This window comes from Carcharodon carcharias, chromosome 10, assembly GCF_017639515.1.
Source record: "Carcharodon carcharias isolate sCarCar2 chromosome 10, sCarCar2.pri, whole genome shotgun sequence".
Taxonomy (NCBI): domain Eukaryota; kingdom Metazoa; phylum Chordata; class Chondrichthyes; order Lamniformes; family Lamnidae; genus Carcharodon; species Carcharodon carcharias.
Genome location: NC_054476.1, coordinates 168,454,597 through 168,470,306, shown reverse-complemented (window position 1 = coordinate 168,470,306; position 15,710 = coordinate 168,454,597). Strand labels below are relative to the sequence as shown.

The window sequence follows — 15,710 nt, the reverse complement described above, 5'->3', positions numbered from 1 at the left end:
GTTGGCATGTGACCATGGACAGCGACTCATGTGGGTCAAAACCCAGTATCTTGGCAGCAGCGGTGATCTGTTCATTCTGTGGCTGGCCACTGTGCCAGCTGCATCTGAGCCATTACAACAAACCAAGAGGCAACTAGGGCTATTGGCTCATAACCTGGCCGGTGAGTCCAGTGCACAACCCTTTTACATGTGTTGAGCATGCATACAACGAAAGCCATGCTGTCGCGTAAAATGTGATAGAGCAGAACAATGGTATGCTGAAACAATACTTCCATTACTTGGACTGCCCTGAAGGAGCCCTGTCATACTTGGCAGAATGTGTGTGAAGGTGTGTGACATTCTGCTGCCTTCTGCACAGCCTTGCCATGATGAAGGCACAGTCCTTGCTACCAGCTATATGGTGAGGAGGACAGGCACATGAGGAGCTGGAGGAAGAGGAAGAGAGGAGGCAAACTGGAGCCCCTTTCAGGCTGGGCTATCCGTCAAGAGCTTATCTGAATGAAATACCAGTAACTACCACCCAATTTAGCATTCACCAATAGTCCCATACCTTACACCCCCTTTGTTACTAACCAGCACAGCTTCCATTTTCCCAAAATTCAGAATAAAAACCACCGCAATATAAATATTACAGGCCAATTTTACAAATGAAACTAATGCCATATTGCATACAAAGGTCAACTAATCACCCTTGTGCATTCCTTTAGTATTTGTCTTCCATGTGCCTTTACCTGTTCTAGTGCTGCTGTGCAGTGCGGCCCCAGTGGCTGCAGACCTTGTCCAATGAACAAATAGATTAAAACACTGAGCTCGGTTTTAGCACTGCTTCCTTGGTGAGCTGAGGATTGTTCAAGCATCATACCACCAGAGCAGAAGCTCCACAATGCATTATTGTCATCATAAAAGTTGCTTCCTTAATCCTATTTATCATTTCCACTACTCAGTAATTTTGTCCCTTTTCTTGGATATTTGCTACCCTTCAACCAGCTGTAGGAAGGATTGCAGTTGGCCGAAGAGCAATTTGTGACTTTTTCCTGGTGTTCTCTCTCTTCTGTAGGAAGTATAATGGGATAGGCTTTGGTATGCATTGCATCATTTGTTGGGTGTAAAATGCATAGGGTGTTAAGCAGTGAAATGGCCTGAGCCCACTTTGTGAAGGCAGATGCTTAAAACAAGTGTTATGGACCTTGAATATGTTAATTAGGGGCCCAATGCTCATTGAAGGACTCCTTTTGGGTAATTAGTAATGAGCAGGGTCGACTTCATCCTGCACGCCAACACCTCCCAACTTCCCTTTACAGGATGCATCAACTGCTCCTGCTTCTGCCAATGAAGGCTAAGTTTAGAAATATTTTTAGAACGCGTTCCTGTGAATTCACCAAAGCAGGAACACTCCACTGACTGCACAGGGCACCATGATTGGTCCTTCACAGCCAGAACCAAACCCCCTTTTCCTGGGACTTAGCCAAGAGCTAATACCAGCGAAGCAGATGGCTGCAAATTGAAGCCTTCTCTTGGATGAGCTGCCTGTGGTGGTACAAGAGGGCTGTTAGCTCACCCTGATAATCTTAATGAGGCTGGGAAAACAACTTCCAACCACCCTTGGGACTTTCGCTTCAGTCGCATGTTGATTGCATGGCACAGCTGCATTAATACCTGGCCCAGAACCATTTCTGCTTCATTATTTCCATTCAATACCTTTCCCAGCCAGTTCTGGACAGATCAGGAACTCAATACATGGTGAAACTTGATGGAAGTCCTACTCCACCGCCACCCCCCTCCCCCATGTATTGCTCAGTCTGTTCCATTAATTTTAGTCAAATAATTGGAGCATACATTTGAGTCAGCTACAAAATTGAACTAATGGTTAGAGGGGAATACAGATATTAAAAAGCTAAAAGTAAAAATTCAGAAGCATGTATGTTAGGGTGTTTAGGTGACAATCCCGTAATTCTTGTGCCCAACACAGAAAGTGATGCTCTTGGCCATAAAATAATCATGCTGAAGATCTGAGTGACCAGCCTTGGTGAAATGCCTTAAAGGCTGGGATTTTCCAGCCATGTCCTGATGGGATCTGCCTTGGGAAATTCGGCGGTCCAGCCAAAAGTCCATGACTTTTTCCTGATGGTGGGCGGGGCCAGAAAAATCCCACCCAAGCCCTTGACACTCTTTAGATTCTGCATTTTAACATACAATGACAAGCTCATAGTGATTGAACAAAACCTTTGAGGAGTGCCTCAATGTGCACCTTACCATTCAGAAAGTTTCCTGCACCTTTTCTGTACCAAGCAATTCAAAATAACCAGCAGCACTTCAGGGAATCATTCTAGTCATAGGGTCAGATTTTGGCTCCCGAGGCAGGTAACTCAACACGCTACACCCGCCTCGATAAAAAGTGCCCCAAACCATGAGATGTCCACTCCCGGAGGCAGGCGCACGATGAAGTCCTGGAGGACGTGGGGATGGGCGAATGCAGCCACCCTGCTTCTCTGGGACTGGGTTCCCGGTTGTTTCAAAAGGATTCAAGCCCTCTAGCCCTCACCCACTCCACATGGCTCCTTATGTGCCCCATGCCAGCTCAATGCCAACTCACCCAGTATCCACCATAGGCAGACCCCAGAAGCCATGTAGAGATGAAAAAAATGAACTGTGTGAATCATGCCCAGTCCCCTACCAGCTGGAAATAGAGGTGGGACTTCCATATTTGGGTTGTGCCCGCCATTTTTAAAGGTTTGTGGAGTCTTGCCAACTCCACAAAAATCTGGCCCTATACCTCTGCCTGATCACATTCATATTATCATCAATTCCAACATGATCGTTTCTAAACAGAGAAGCTTGATGTCCTTGTCTAACACTGAGAATGTGTGAATGAAATTTAACAACAAGGATGATAGAACAACTTTTATAAACATGATATATTATTGAATTTTAAATATCATTATCAAATTCCATTCATATAAACTAGTTTTCTGATATCCTTTTCTGTAAACCTATATTATAGTTCTCCCAGCATTAAAATTCGCTCTTGAAGGTTTTCACTATTGACCATCTTTCAATATTAAAATGACAGTTTAGGAGTATAATTTAACAGACAGATGATTTATCAAACACTTACCTCAATATGGCACTAGTGTATTTTATGATTTTTTTCTAATGAATCCATTGAAACAACCACAAGTCATTTATATATATATATTAATTTTTAAAGGCACAATTTATTGTCCAAGGCATTATGTAGAAAATTTAAAATATATCACTTGTACCAAGGGCTATAATTTCTTCCTAATCATTTTTTTTTAAAAACTCCAATTGAGGTCTGCTTAATACAATTGATCAATTTATAATATTCAGACCTCAGCTTCTTTATGAACTCCAACTGCAGCAATGCTTTAAACATTGAGGAGTAGAGTATCCACAGATTGGGGTGCAAAGAACCTCAGACATTGATTCTGTCAAAATTTGTAGAGCCAGGAGGAGGCCAGTTGAGATATCTATCACTGTCAGATAGCCATACTACAGAGGCACATCCTTGGTCACACCTACTGAAGAGGCCACAAGTTGTCATACAACATTTGTCTATAGGGCAGGGAGCATCCATTCCCGTATCAAAAAAGAATTATAGATTGCCCACAGCAGCCTTCCTTATCAAGGGGACATATTTAAATGATGAAGAACAACTTGCCTGTTCTTCGTGGCTCAGACTACAATTGCAGCTTAGGCTCCAAGGTGGGACCCACATCCTCTTTGGTGTTCTCATGCAACTGGTTTCACCAGATACACAACCATCTGGATTCCACTGAGAAAATGGGTTTTTGGAACTCCCAGCATGGGGAATCCCCACTTCCAGTCCAACCCCCGTCCATGCTGATGGGATCGTATGGGATGGGCAGAGGTTCTGCCCTTTGCAAGGCTCCATAGCAATACAGATGTTAGGCGGGAGCTTGGTTTTTCACAGTCACTGCCTAATTCCTGTCTTTACTGATGCATGCCTGCCAGAATTATGGCAGGAGTTTATCGGGGGTCCTGTGGAGTTTCAGTGACTGAATCACAAAGAGTAAAATGTATTGTGTTCATCCTATGAGGTCCTGTTATTTTAGCACAGAAAATCTTCAAGCTTCACAGTGTATAGAATATTAAAGATGCAGAGCATTGAAAACATTGAGAATAAGAGAAACCTTAGTGGCTGTTCCTTTGGGGAAGATTTTCAGTCTCCCCCCTCCATTAAGGTTAGTTGCTATCCTTCCCACTTCTTCCACCAATTCCAGGTTAAAAGCTTGCAAATCAGACTTCTTTGCTATTGCATCGATACCGTTACATTATCTCAAATGCTTTCTTCTCCCATTGAGAGATATGCACCATAGAGCTCCATCTGCCTGCTCCTTTACAATCAGTAGCAACATTTGGCTGCTTGGGATCATGTATGCCGATAACAGTTAGCTCTACCTTACTGCCTCCTTCATTGATCACCTGTCCAACATTATGACTCCAAGAGAACCATAATTTCCTCCAGCTTCATGTTGGAAAAACTAAAGTCAACTTTTTTTCGGCTCCCTCACACAACTGTGCCCCTCTTGCCTCAATTCCTTCAACTTTCTTGGCTAGCCAGCTAAACAGAGAAGTATGGACGTTCGATCTGACCAGCAACTGGAAAACATTAAGATAAAAGCAAAAAACTGCGGATGCTGGAAAACATTACCTGCTTCAGCCATGATGTCCTGCCTTCTGCTGCTGAGACCCTAATCCACTCCTTTACATAGAAGTTTACAGCACAGGAACAGGCCATTAGTTGGAATCTTCTGGTCCCATCTGCAGAGGGAAGCTTGGCGTTGGGTGGGGGGGTGGGGGGTGGGGTGGTGGGGCGCGGGGGGTGAACTTAATTTGATGGGAGGCCAAAAATCTGTTTCCCAATGGCAGGATGAATTTTTGCAACTAAGTTTTTCGGACTTTAAAAGCTTCCCGACAAACAGCATTGGGAGATCTTTTTGCATGTCATGCACACTCATTAAAAGGCCAGCTCACCAGCATTGTGTCCCCCCCCAACCAAGTTAAGTTCTCCTCTGCCAGTGGGAAATTAGAACATTCACTTTTACGACTGCATAGAAGTACCATGCACCTGGCGAGGCAGGACTTCTTCCTGGACTTTGTACTGGGTGGCTACTGCTTTGGCCTTTTTGGGGACCGCTTAGAAATGTCAGCCCCCTGATTGAGATCAGGTGCTTGTCGGCCAAGCTATCCCAAGGCTGGACAGGGGAGGCAGGCTAAGCGGGGAAGGGGGTAAGGGTGGAGCGGAGGCTGGACAGGGGAAGCAGGCAAATGGGGGGAAGGGGTGCGCAGAGGCTGGACAGGGGTGGCAGGGTCAGCAGGGAAGGGTAGAGCGGAGCCTGGATAAGGGAAGCAGACCAAGAGGGGAAGGGTGGGAAGGTGTCCGGGGAAGAAAGCCAGACTGTCTGGTTCATGTTAGGAGGGTAAGCATGTTTTGGTCCCATTGTAGGATGATGGACAGCCTCTGTGGACAGTGAACATTGTAGTGAGATGGGTCTAAAGGGTGTGGTCCATGAGTTCAAGAGTTTCGTCCTAAGGGTTTGGATGAGGGTACAGTCACAGTCAGGGAGGGGTGTTTGATCAGGTAGGGTGACTATGCTAGGGTCATGGATGGATAGTGGATAGTCTCATGTTGCGGGGGCAGAAAATCAGGTTACAGCTGGCCTTGAGAACAGGAGGGGTCAGGGTCAGGAGAGGCATGGGCATGTCGACAGTTATGGGAGCGGGAAAGAGCAGGAGCGTCCACAAAATGATAATTGGAACCAGGTTAACGAGGTTGGGGGCGGAGGTTGAATGGTTACAGGAGGGAGAGGAATGAGAGGGTGGTTATCGTGTAGGAGGTGGGCTGTGGCTGGTGGGTTAAGGAGCAGGGTAGAAGGTATTTGACCCACTGGCAAACCTCCCATGCAATATGCTGAAGTTCTCAAGGTTGTTGCACAGTTCGTAAAACCTCTCAAGCATTCGATATGGGAGGGGTCTCCTTTCAGGTGGGATGAGTTAATGCCCTTTTTAGGGGCAAGCAAAGGGGCACCTATTAATTATTAGTCCACTCCATGGAGAACCAGGCTCAGCTAAGTTCTGCTTTCAAGGCTCCAAAGCCCAGTAAACCAGCACTGCTCCGTGACTAATGGGTCACATTCCAGCAAGAACTGGAGCTGCTATACGCTGTGTGCTGATTAGCATCGGCTGCAGGCAGAGGCAGGGATGAAAGGCAGGGAGGCAGGGAAGGACAGAGGTGGATGCCTCCAAGGGGCACGGCTGGTGGACAGCAGCAAACTCCCAACTCCAAACCTCCGTGTTCCCTGGTAAAGGTCATGGCTGACAACGGCTTATGTGGTAAGGCTTTCTATGCTGCCAAGGTAATAGTCTCTCTTATAGTCTTGAAGATAATGTTGACAAGCTGAATAATATCAGAGGGAGGGTTCTCACACATGGCTGTCATCACCCCAGCCAAAGGGCAATGTCTCCATGCACTGTCATGTGTAAACAGGAGGAGCACTCATCCGGGGTCCTCCAGGATGTCCTTCATCTGGAAGGGGTGGGGTGGGGTTGCCTTGTCTATACAGAAGCGAGGCACAGGGTTTAGCATTGGCCTTGAGCCTCAGAGATGGAGGCTAATCTACAAGAAATCTGCTGACTAAATGGATCATTCACAGATCCACTGATGGTGCAGGCTCCAGGCAACCCTGCCTTTCTACTGGCTCTTTCCAGATGAGGAGGAGCTGACACCGATTGTCCCAAGGTCAGGAGGAGCAATGGCCAGAGCAGCAAGAGGCAGTGGGTCCTTAAGAAGTTCAGGACGCCAGTGACCAGGGATCAGATGGCGAATATTAGCCTGAACTCGGATATACTGTAGCTAGCTGCAGATGAGTGAAAGACAATGCTGGAGGCACCTTAGGATGTCCTGGAATGTGGTTGCTCACATCTTCCAGCTTCTCCATGATGGTCTGTAGCTGCAAGGACTTTGAGGCATTCCCATCCTGGTGGCATTAAATGTCACCACCACCTTAAACTTCTTTGCCAGTGGCTCCTTCCAGGGCTTCACTGGGGTTCTGAGTGGCATCTCCTAGTCAGTGACATACAAGTGCATCCAGGGCATGACAGATGCCCTGTTCAGGACAGCACAACAATTTGTCAACTTCTACCTGGATCCCGAGACCCAGGCAGCCAGACCATTGGGTTTTGCAGCTGTCACAGGGTTTCTGCAAGTGCAAGGGGCTATTGACTATACACATGTGGCCTTGAGGGCAACCTGGCATCAGCCAGTCACATTCATCAACAGGAAAGGTTTCCATTCTTTGAATGTGCAGCTGATATGTGATCACTGCAGACAAATCCAGCAGGTTTGTGCTCAGTTCCCAGGGGGCTCTCACAATGCCTACATTCTGACCCCCCTCCCAAGTGCCACAAGTTTTTGAAGGACCCCAGTGATTGCAGGGCTGTCTCTTTGGGGACAAGGGATATCCCCAGAAGTCCTGGCTGATGATGCCAATTCGCCATTCGCAGAGTGCTGCCGAAGACAGCTATAATACTGCACTAGAGCCACCACTGAGCAGATGATAGGCCTCCTAAAGATGAGATTCAGGTATTTGGACCGTTCAGGTGCAGCTCTTCAGTACTCCCCACATAACATGTCCCAGATCATCGTTGTCTTCTGCACCCTGCACAACCTCGTGCAACAAATGGGGGGGGATGTCTTGGCTGAGGGAGACACGCAGGACAGAGATGTCTCCTCCAACGATGAGGATGGGGAAGGGGATGGTGATGATGAGGGCCAGGATGTCACGGAGGCACATTGAGAGTTCCCAATGGTATGACACAGCAGACAGGCCCGTGACAATCTAATAGCTAAGAGATTCCAGGCAGAGTAAGCTATTACTATGTAGTTTTCTATCCTCTGCAGACCACAGCTCCTTTTTTGTAACACACAGTATACATTGCTCTCATGTATCTTGATTAATGAAAGCTGAATTAAATTACACAACGCAACCTCCGGCCTGCTGATGATATGTTGCTTTGCATGTGCCAAACTGCGCTGATACACTGACCCCTTGCACCAACTGTGCACATGATAGTGCACGTAACACTCAGTTCTCCGGCTACTTCGGGCACCTGTGGGTAGAAATGAGATTTTCTGCATGCCCTCGCAAAGTCTGTATAAACAGCATATTGAAAGCAACATAAAACCTTACCTTGGCAGGGATACACTCACGTCACTCTCACACCTGCTCCCCATGGGGAGAAGACCTTGCAGAGAGCTCTTTCAGGTAGAACCAAATATACGGGTGCACAGGGAAGAACAGCACGAGTGGACCACTTGACCTCTCGAGATTGCCTCTCCATGCAGCTTGATCAGGGAAGCTCTTACCACTGGTCCCTGATCGCCACTCACCCACAGTAACCCCGTATCCCTAGACATCTTTATCATCCCAAAAGCAGTTACTTTGGAGTTCACTCAATGACAGTTCCTCACCTGCACTATGGGGTATTGACTAACCACCACTCACAACCCTCCAATTGCAGAGACTCTTACAAATCTACCTTTGTAGCAACCAGCAGCAAGATGAGAAGCCAACACATTTCCAAACATTGCAAGTGGACGTATATTTAAAAGTGCCAAAACTATATACAATTGTTGTACACCCGTGCCACTTGTGTGCCTTCAAGACATCTTTATCTTCATTTTCCTATTACCATGTGTAGGTGCAGCCCTGACATCTGCAGCAGAGTTGGACGCAGCCTGATGACCGCTATGCCCTGTTGACTGTGATGATTTTGGCAGGGATCCGCTGGTGACCCAATGCCCAGAGAGCCCTGATCTGCTAAGGGTCTCCTGCTGAGGTGCAGGTGCACCCTCCTTGGCCTGACCTGCTGGAGGTGATGGGGGTAAAGGGGAGGCTGAGTGACAGTGCACCCTTGGAGTGTCATAGGATGAAGCCCCCCAGGGAAACTGGCTAGTGCTCCTCCTCCCTGTGGGTGCTCGATGGCATCTGCCTGACTCCTTGAAGAGAAGGGGCACCTGGAGGGAGGTTGAGGTGCCTCGTCCCACTCTGAACTAGCCATTGCTGCAATGCACCCATGGCTATAGTGCAGGTCCAAGCAGATATCTGGCAGCCACTGTGAATCCTGCCTGGGTCTCCAGGCAGACCTTACACTTTCCATGGAGACAGCCAAGTGCTCACATGACAGAACCATGGCAGCAGACAGAATGTGGATGGATTCCGCCAGTCTCTGCATGGCCTCTGGCATCTCTGCCTGATGTTCTGCTGCCCGTCTCTTCATCTCCAACATGTCTCTTATGGCTAAGTCCAGAGGCTCATCATCTGCCTGGGCATGAGCAGGGGCCGAGTCTCTAGCAGTCCTCCGAGTGTCAAAGACCTCGGCTATCACTTGCTCCGCCAGTTGTGGACCCTGGTCTATGAGGCGCTCGCCAGATTGTGACCCCAAACCTAATTTAGAATGTATACCTACCAAGGTGAATGTCTCTGCACTTGTGGAGGTGCAGGTGAACGCTGTGATGGTGCATCTTCAGAGGTGAGTTTGGAGCTGGAGCTGTGGGTGACCTCCCTTCTTTGCCTCCCTTTGTTCTTGCTGGTTCCTGGAATGAGGAGAGAAAATTCCAGTGGATGCCTAAGCAGGCACCCTTATCTATGTCTCACTCTGTTGGCGCATCTGACAACTGCAGGCTGGAGGCATCCTCAGTGGTGAGCTGGGGGAGACCTGTCTCACCCTCAGCACAGGTACGGTCCTTCTCCTCCCCGGCTATTTCTGCAGCCTCCTCTTCCAAAGTGTTTAGGATTCGAATACCTGGAAGGCTGCCGCCAGTCTTGGCCTGCTCCCTGCTGTAGTGTGGCTTCCTGTCCTGCAACCAGAGAGAAGGATTGAGCATCATCCCAACGGGTGCATGAGCAGTTTAGGAGCATGCATGCCTGTGCCAGCTCCTGAGGCCTCCCTAGTAAGTGATTCACAAGCAGGACGTCCTGTAACTGATAGAGATTGAGAGCATGCAGTGGCTGCTGCACATTCAGTGCACATGTCCCATCTGCTGGTGAGTACTGCAACCCAAACTCCTGTCTGACATCCCTGTGCACCCGCACACTGACACTGCCCGATGCCTTTATAAATGTCACTTTACAGTGAGCAGGCGGTGTCACTTATCCTGCAGCTGACCATTCATCCTTTTTTGATACTGCTGGGCTGTTCTTTTGTGGGCCCCATAGTGTAAACCTCTACTGAAACCTCTGCCCAGGCCACCTTGGTCAGGGGGAAGGGCCTCCTGCTGCCATCCCTGAGAAACAGCACCTCCTGCCTTTCCTAGACGGCCTGAAGGAGGACCTACAAGGAAGCTTCACTGGGCCGTGGAGCCACACATTGTCTGCTCTGTGACATTCTGTTATCTGCAGTAGGTCTCCCCCTCCGGAACGACAGCACAGACTGATGCTCTTGGTTTGCAGTGAGTGAATGGCTGTCCGTGTGTCCTTTAAATATGGGGCCAGGACTTTCGACCCCATGAAGTAACTGCAGGAACAGCGACTCCCTGCCCAACCCCACCACGAGATTTGCCGTAGTCCTCGTGCATGCATATGTAATGAGCTGAATAGGGTGAGATCGCACATGGACCAGCTGTCCTGCACCCCCCCCCCAACCTCCCCAAGGGGAAGTCACTCCCATTTCCACTCCCACAACCCAGCTTAAAATCCAGAGTGGAAGATACTGCCCATTGTCTCCAATTTGTCTCTGCCTGTGTTTATGATCTACAACCTCAACGCTGAATTTCTCTAATGATCTTTTTTTGGACTTCTCACACCTGCCCTGCATAAATTGCAAGCCTCACCTCCAGAAAGGTCTCTGTTGCCTAATCTAATTCCACTAAATTTCCGTGGCCTCAGAGAGTCGATTAGAAGATCCTCGTCCGCAGCTATAAATCATTCCTTGTACTTTCTCCCAGCTTGTGTCTGCAGTTTCCCTAGTCCGATTTTTCAGCCAGCATCTCAGCTCTTTCACCTGCATTCCCTTTCCACTCTACTGTCAGCAGTAGAATTATCATGACATCATAAGCTTTGTCAATGCCTTTGCTTTGTTACTCTCATCACCTTTAAGAAACTTCTTAAAATCCACCTTATAAACCATACATTAAACCACTTCTACTAAGCAATCTCTTACTGTTGGTTAACATCTATACCCATCTTTGTGTAGTACAGTTGAGCCATGTGAAAAGCTTTAAATGCGTGCTGATTTTCAGATACTTCTCGCCTTGGTTTCTATAATCATTTGACATTACCGTTGATTGCCTTAATCTTGTCTTAGATATTTGGCTATTATGAATTCATTTCTTTTACAATATTGCAGTTCTGCTAGATGTAGCCTGACACTGACCCTCATTTGCTTTATTTGTACTTTTGCTGGGCACACCATATTATACAGCTCCTGGTAATTCAATCAAAATCCTTAAAATGAGATGTTTTGATAAAATCTATCATTTATGAGAAAACAAAGATGAAAAATTAAAATAAACTAGTTTTAATTTAAATTGTTTCCCATAAGATGAAGGCATTGGTTTTAATAAAAATATATATTTTATTTTAACAGAAGTCATTCCAGTGCATTAAATGATGACCCTGATTTACAAAGGACATGTAGCAGTAATTTATTGGAAGGAAACCCAGGACGATTTGATTTTGACGTCTCTGACTTCTTCCTCTTTGGTTCCCCATTGGCTTTGGTTCTGGCCATGAGGTGGACAGTACTTCCTTCAGTAGATGGTAAGACCTTGGAAATCCTGTAGCCAATATCAAAGAGTCAATAAAATATAGCCCAGAGGAGGACTGAGAGCAACATATACAAAACTGCAAATTGCACTGTGGAATCAGTGATTGCTCAGCATGCACGCTGTGTAAATCGGAGCACAGTCATTGTTTATATTCAAATAATTCCTAAATTAATTATTTGGCGTTGTAATGGATCTGTCTTGATAGTTTACAGTGTTTTTTTTCAGTGTAAGGATTAATTTTGCATAATTGTATCCATTTATCTGGTAATTATGCAAAAATAAATCATGCTTCTGGAAGCAGTGTCCAAATAAGCATTCATTTTCTTTAAGTGATTGAGCATATAAATATTTGCCACCAGAAATTAACTCCAAAATGTCTGTCCGTGAACGAAAAGCTTCCCTTATCCTGCAGCTGCAGATGTAGTCGTTTGAAGGTATCATAGAATCTTTGTAGAGGGCATTCAACTCTCAGCCAGAAACACTGATTGTGAATCCCAGTTCTGACTATCTGAATTATCGGATCGGATTGGTTTGCGAGTTTCTAGCTAGATATTTCAGCATAGTGCTGCATGGTAACACCTCGCCTTTGGGAGATAAGAGGAATGTAAACAGGAACTGGGACAGCCTTGCTCTCCCATTTTGCCCTTGGGGCTGGCCCATTCCAGTGCAGGGCTCTTCCTGTCCTTTCTCTGGGAGTGACAGAGATTGCAAAGACAAAAATAATTCAAGAAGACCCATTTTTAAAAATATTTAACTCAATGTTTCTTTTTCTCAGCACAATAAAAGCCAATGTTATTTTTCCCGTATATCCTGCTGTAATGTACACTGTTCAATAACAGATGGAGTGCAAGATTATAAAGATTGTTATATTTTCGAGGCTGTGAGGACCAGGCACCTCCACATACAGGAAAATTGTGAGCTGTCATTTTCCACCATGGACTCATTGGTGGTACTTTGAAATCCTCCTCCACAGGAACTTTCCTTTCAATACGTTTCAAAACAGCAGCTGGTCTGTATTTTGATGAACCCCCTAAGGAGTTGGTATTAAAAGGATGATACCAAAAGATAAACAGTATTTGTTTTTGATAAAAGTGCACGGGGACAGAATGTTGTGGTTGCACAGCTCTGCATTACTGTGATTCCGGGTTCCTTTGTCCAATTCGCTCCTCTTCATTTTAATTGTGTTTTCAGTTGCCACGCACATTTCTTTGACATTCACCGTACCATTTATATTAAAATAAATTCTATTTTTTAAAATTCCTGAACCAAAAGTTGCCATTCACAATATCTGTTCCCAGACACTGTTTCACTGAAGAGAATGAGCATTTGTATCTGCTTCTGTTCGTTCATGCCCCTCTCTTTTCTCTATCAGTGACCCACCTGCGGCCTGCTTGTACCCAGGTGTACAGCCTCTTCCATTCAGCCGATCCCTCTGCCTCTCGGCTGGAACCACTGCTGGAGAAAAAGTTCCACCTTCTGGCTCCATTCTCTGTTCCAAGGTACCAACGATATCCTTTGGGAGATGGGAATTCTGCTCTTCTAGGTATGTTATTCTTACTGTATCATGGTGTGGAATGTGGAAAATCATTTGGAATCTGGGTCTTGCAATTCCGCTAGCACTTGAAAATACTTTAATGAGCTTTTTTAATTTGATTAGAAACAGGATGAGAGGTACCGAGGCTGTTTGTGTTTCAACTAACGATGCTCAACAACAGAAAAGTATCTTCAAAAAAATTATTACAGATTTATTACAAGAAAAATATACTCAATGGGGTTTTGTTCATCTGAAGCTCTTGGAATCTTCTGTATCTGTGAATGTTCTAGGCACATCTGTCAGACTTTAACTTTAACCAGGGTCTAAAAACCACTGCACTCCAACTGTCCAGTGGCAGTGTGACTCAGTATTGTCATCTCTGAATCAGGAGATTGTGGGTTTAAGTTCCTTCACAGACTTGAATGCACCACGCAAGCTGTGATATCAGTACAGTACTGAGGGAGGGCTGCATTGTCAGCGGTGCCATCTTTCAGATGAAATATTAAATCGAGGCTCTGTCAGTAAGTTTTGAAGGGCATGGAAACTTCCAGGGCTCTTAAAAAAAAAACTTCATCTTGGTGTCCTTGTCAATAGCCTTCCCTCCAGCAGCAACAGTCATTCATCTTATCGCTGTTTGTGTAAGGTGGCTGCAATGTTTGACAACAACAGCTAAATTACAAAGGAGGGTGTTTATGAGAGATACAGGCCCTGAGATTTATTGAGGTGCGATTTCAGAGCAGGGTATGGGGAAGGAGTTCATGAAGTTTGGGTTTCCCTGAATGTAGTACAGGTTTAACTCCAGGGCACATGCATTTTTCCTTTAAGCAGAATACTGTGGATACTAAAAATATGATTTAAAAACAGAAAATACTGGAAATACTCAGCAGGTCAGGCAGTGCCCATGGACATGCTAGGTATTTGCAACATTTCTGTTTTTATTTGCAATTTTTTTCTTTCCTGGATTCCGCATAGGAATCGGCATAGGAAGGGGTTGGGTAGACCATGTTTGAGGGCTGGTCAGTGATTGCAGGGGTGGGATGTTGGGAGGGGTCAGTAATTATGGTAGGGGGGAGACTGCAATGTTGTGGGAGAGATGGGGGTATCTGGGGACCAGGAAGATCTGGGTGATGGTGGGTCATGAAGGTGGAGGGTTGGACAGGCCACAAGAGAGAGAGGGTGTGGGGGATTGCAGGATATTTCGTTGAGCCAAAAGGAAACACTCTTGCTCCTCCTGGACTCTAAGTAGTGCTGTAAAGGGGAATTACCTGATGGGTTTAGCCCTTCTCACCTCTTTCTGCCTATCATGTTTCCCTAGACCAGGCAAACCCAGCCCACAGTAGTTACAAATGAAGGCGGATAGCCTCTTTAAAAGATATTACCAACTAACTCTCCTCACCAAGCTGGATTGGTTGTCTGTCCATCACTACATATCCATTAAAACTGAATTGGGCAGGTTTGAGGCTGGTATGACACATTTCCCATTTTAATCGCCCTTGAACCAAATTCTTTGCTTTTGGAGGGTGAGAATTACCCATTCAAGCTTTCTAATAGAATATGTCTGTCACTTTTAAGTTACAATGGTATAATAAATAATGCAGTGTCTTATATCACATTGCAAAGTGCTTTCCAACCACTACTTTTTGAAATGCAGTCACTGTTCTTAAACAAGTAAAATTGATAGTTAATATTCACAACACCGTAAACAGCAAATGAATGGCTGATGCTTCAGGGACAATTCACCTGATATAGAGGTGAAAACGGCATACCTGATATACTCGTCCTCAAAGCCTCTCAACCATTTGGGTCTCTAACAATGGATGCCACAAGGGCATCCAGCTTGAGCTCACTGATTGTAGGAGGGTGAAAAATTGACCAGACTCCCTTCAAGGACCACTGGCGAGGCCACTCAAACCCTGGTATAAATGGCTGGAATGTCATTGGCATGAAAACTGCATCAGGCAGACTTTGAGTAGCCGAAGTGCCCCTGTCCAATGCACATAACCTCCCCGCCCCACCCCACCTCAGTTTTCCAGCAGGGGCTGTCTGCTTATCAGGCCAGGAATGGATCCTCAGGTTTGCTTATCGTGGCTGTAAAGCTGTCTTATCCAGTTTGAATATTATGTACCAGGTAGTTTGCAAGGGGCTGTTGTTGGCTGTATGGGCTTTTTGGCCGTTGAATGCTAAAACAGGAGACGAATATGTGTTTGTGTCAGTAGCGCGACAGATATGGAAACTGATAGTCAAATGGATGTAACTTATGTGTCTCCCCATAAGCGCACACGTCTGTAGCCCACAGACAAAACAGCCTGGACACCCCTGATCTGGGATACTTAGCAACCAAGAGTGAGGTGATACTTTCATTCT

At 46.1% G+C, this 15,710-nt stretch overlaps 1 protein-coding gene across 1 annotated transcript in view; it reads left to right on the top strand.

Moving 5' to 3' along the window:
• The window catches only part of LOC121282918 (membrane-associated phosphatidylinositol transfer protein 3-like), a 189,085-nt gene that overhangs the window by 23,811 nt on the left and 149,564 nt on the right, over positions 1–15,710 (top strand). The window contains exons 8-9 of the mRNA XM_041196730.1: positions 11,632–11,804; positions 13,185–13,355. Coding sequence (XP_041052664.1) covers positions 11,632–11,804; positions 13,185–13,355 — 344 coding nt within the window. The remainder of the gene's footprint in view (positions 1–11,631; positions 11,805–13,184; positions 13,356–15,710) is intronic.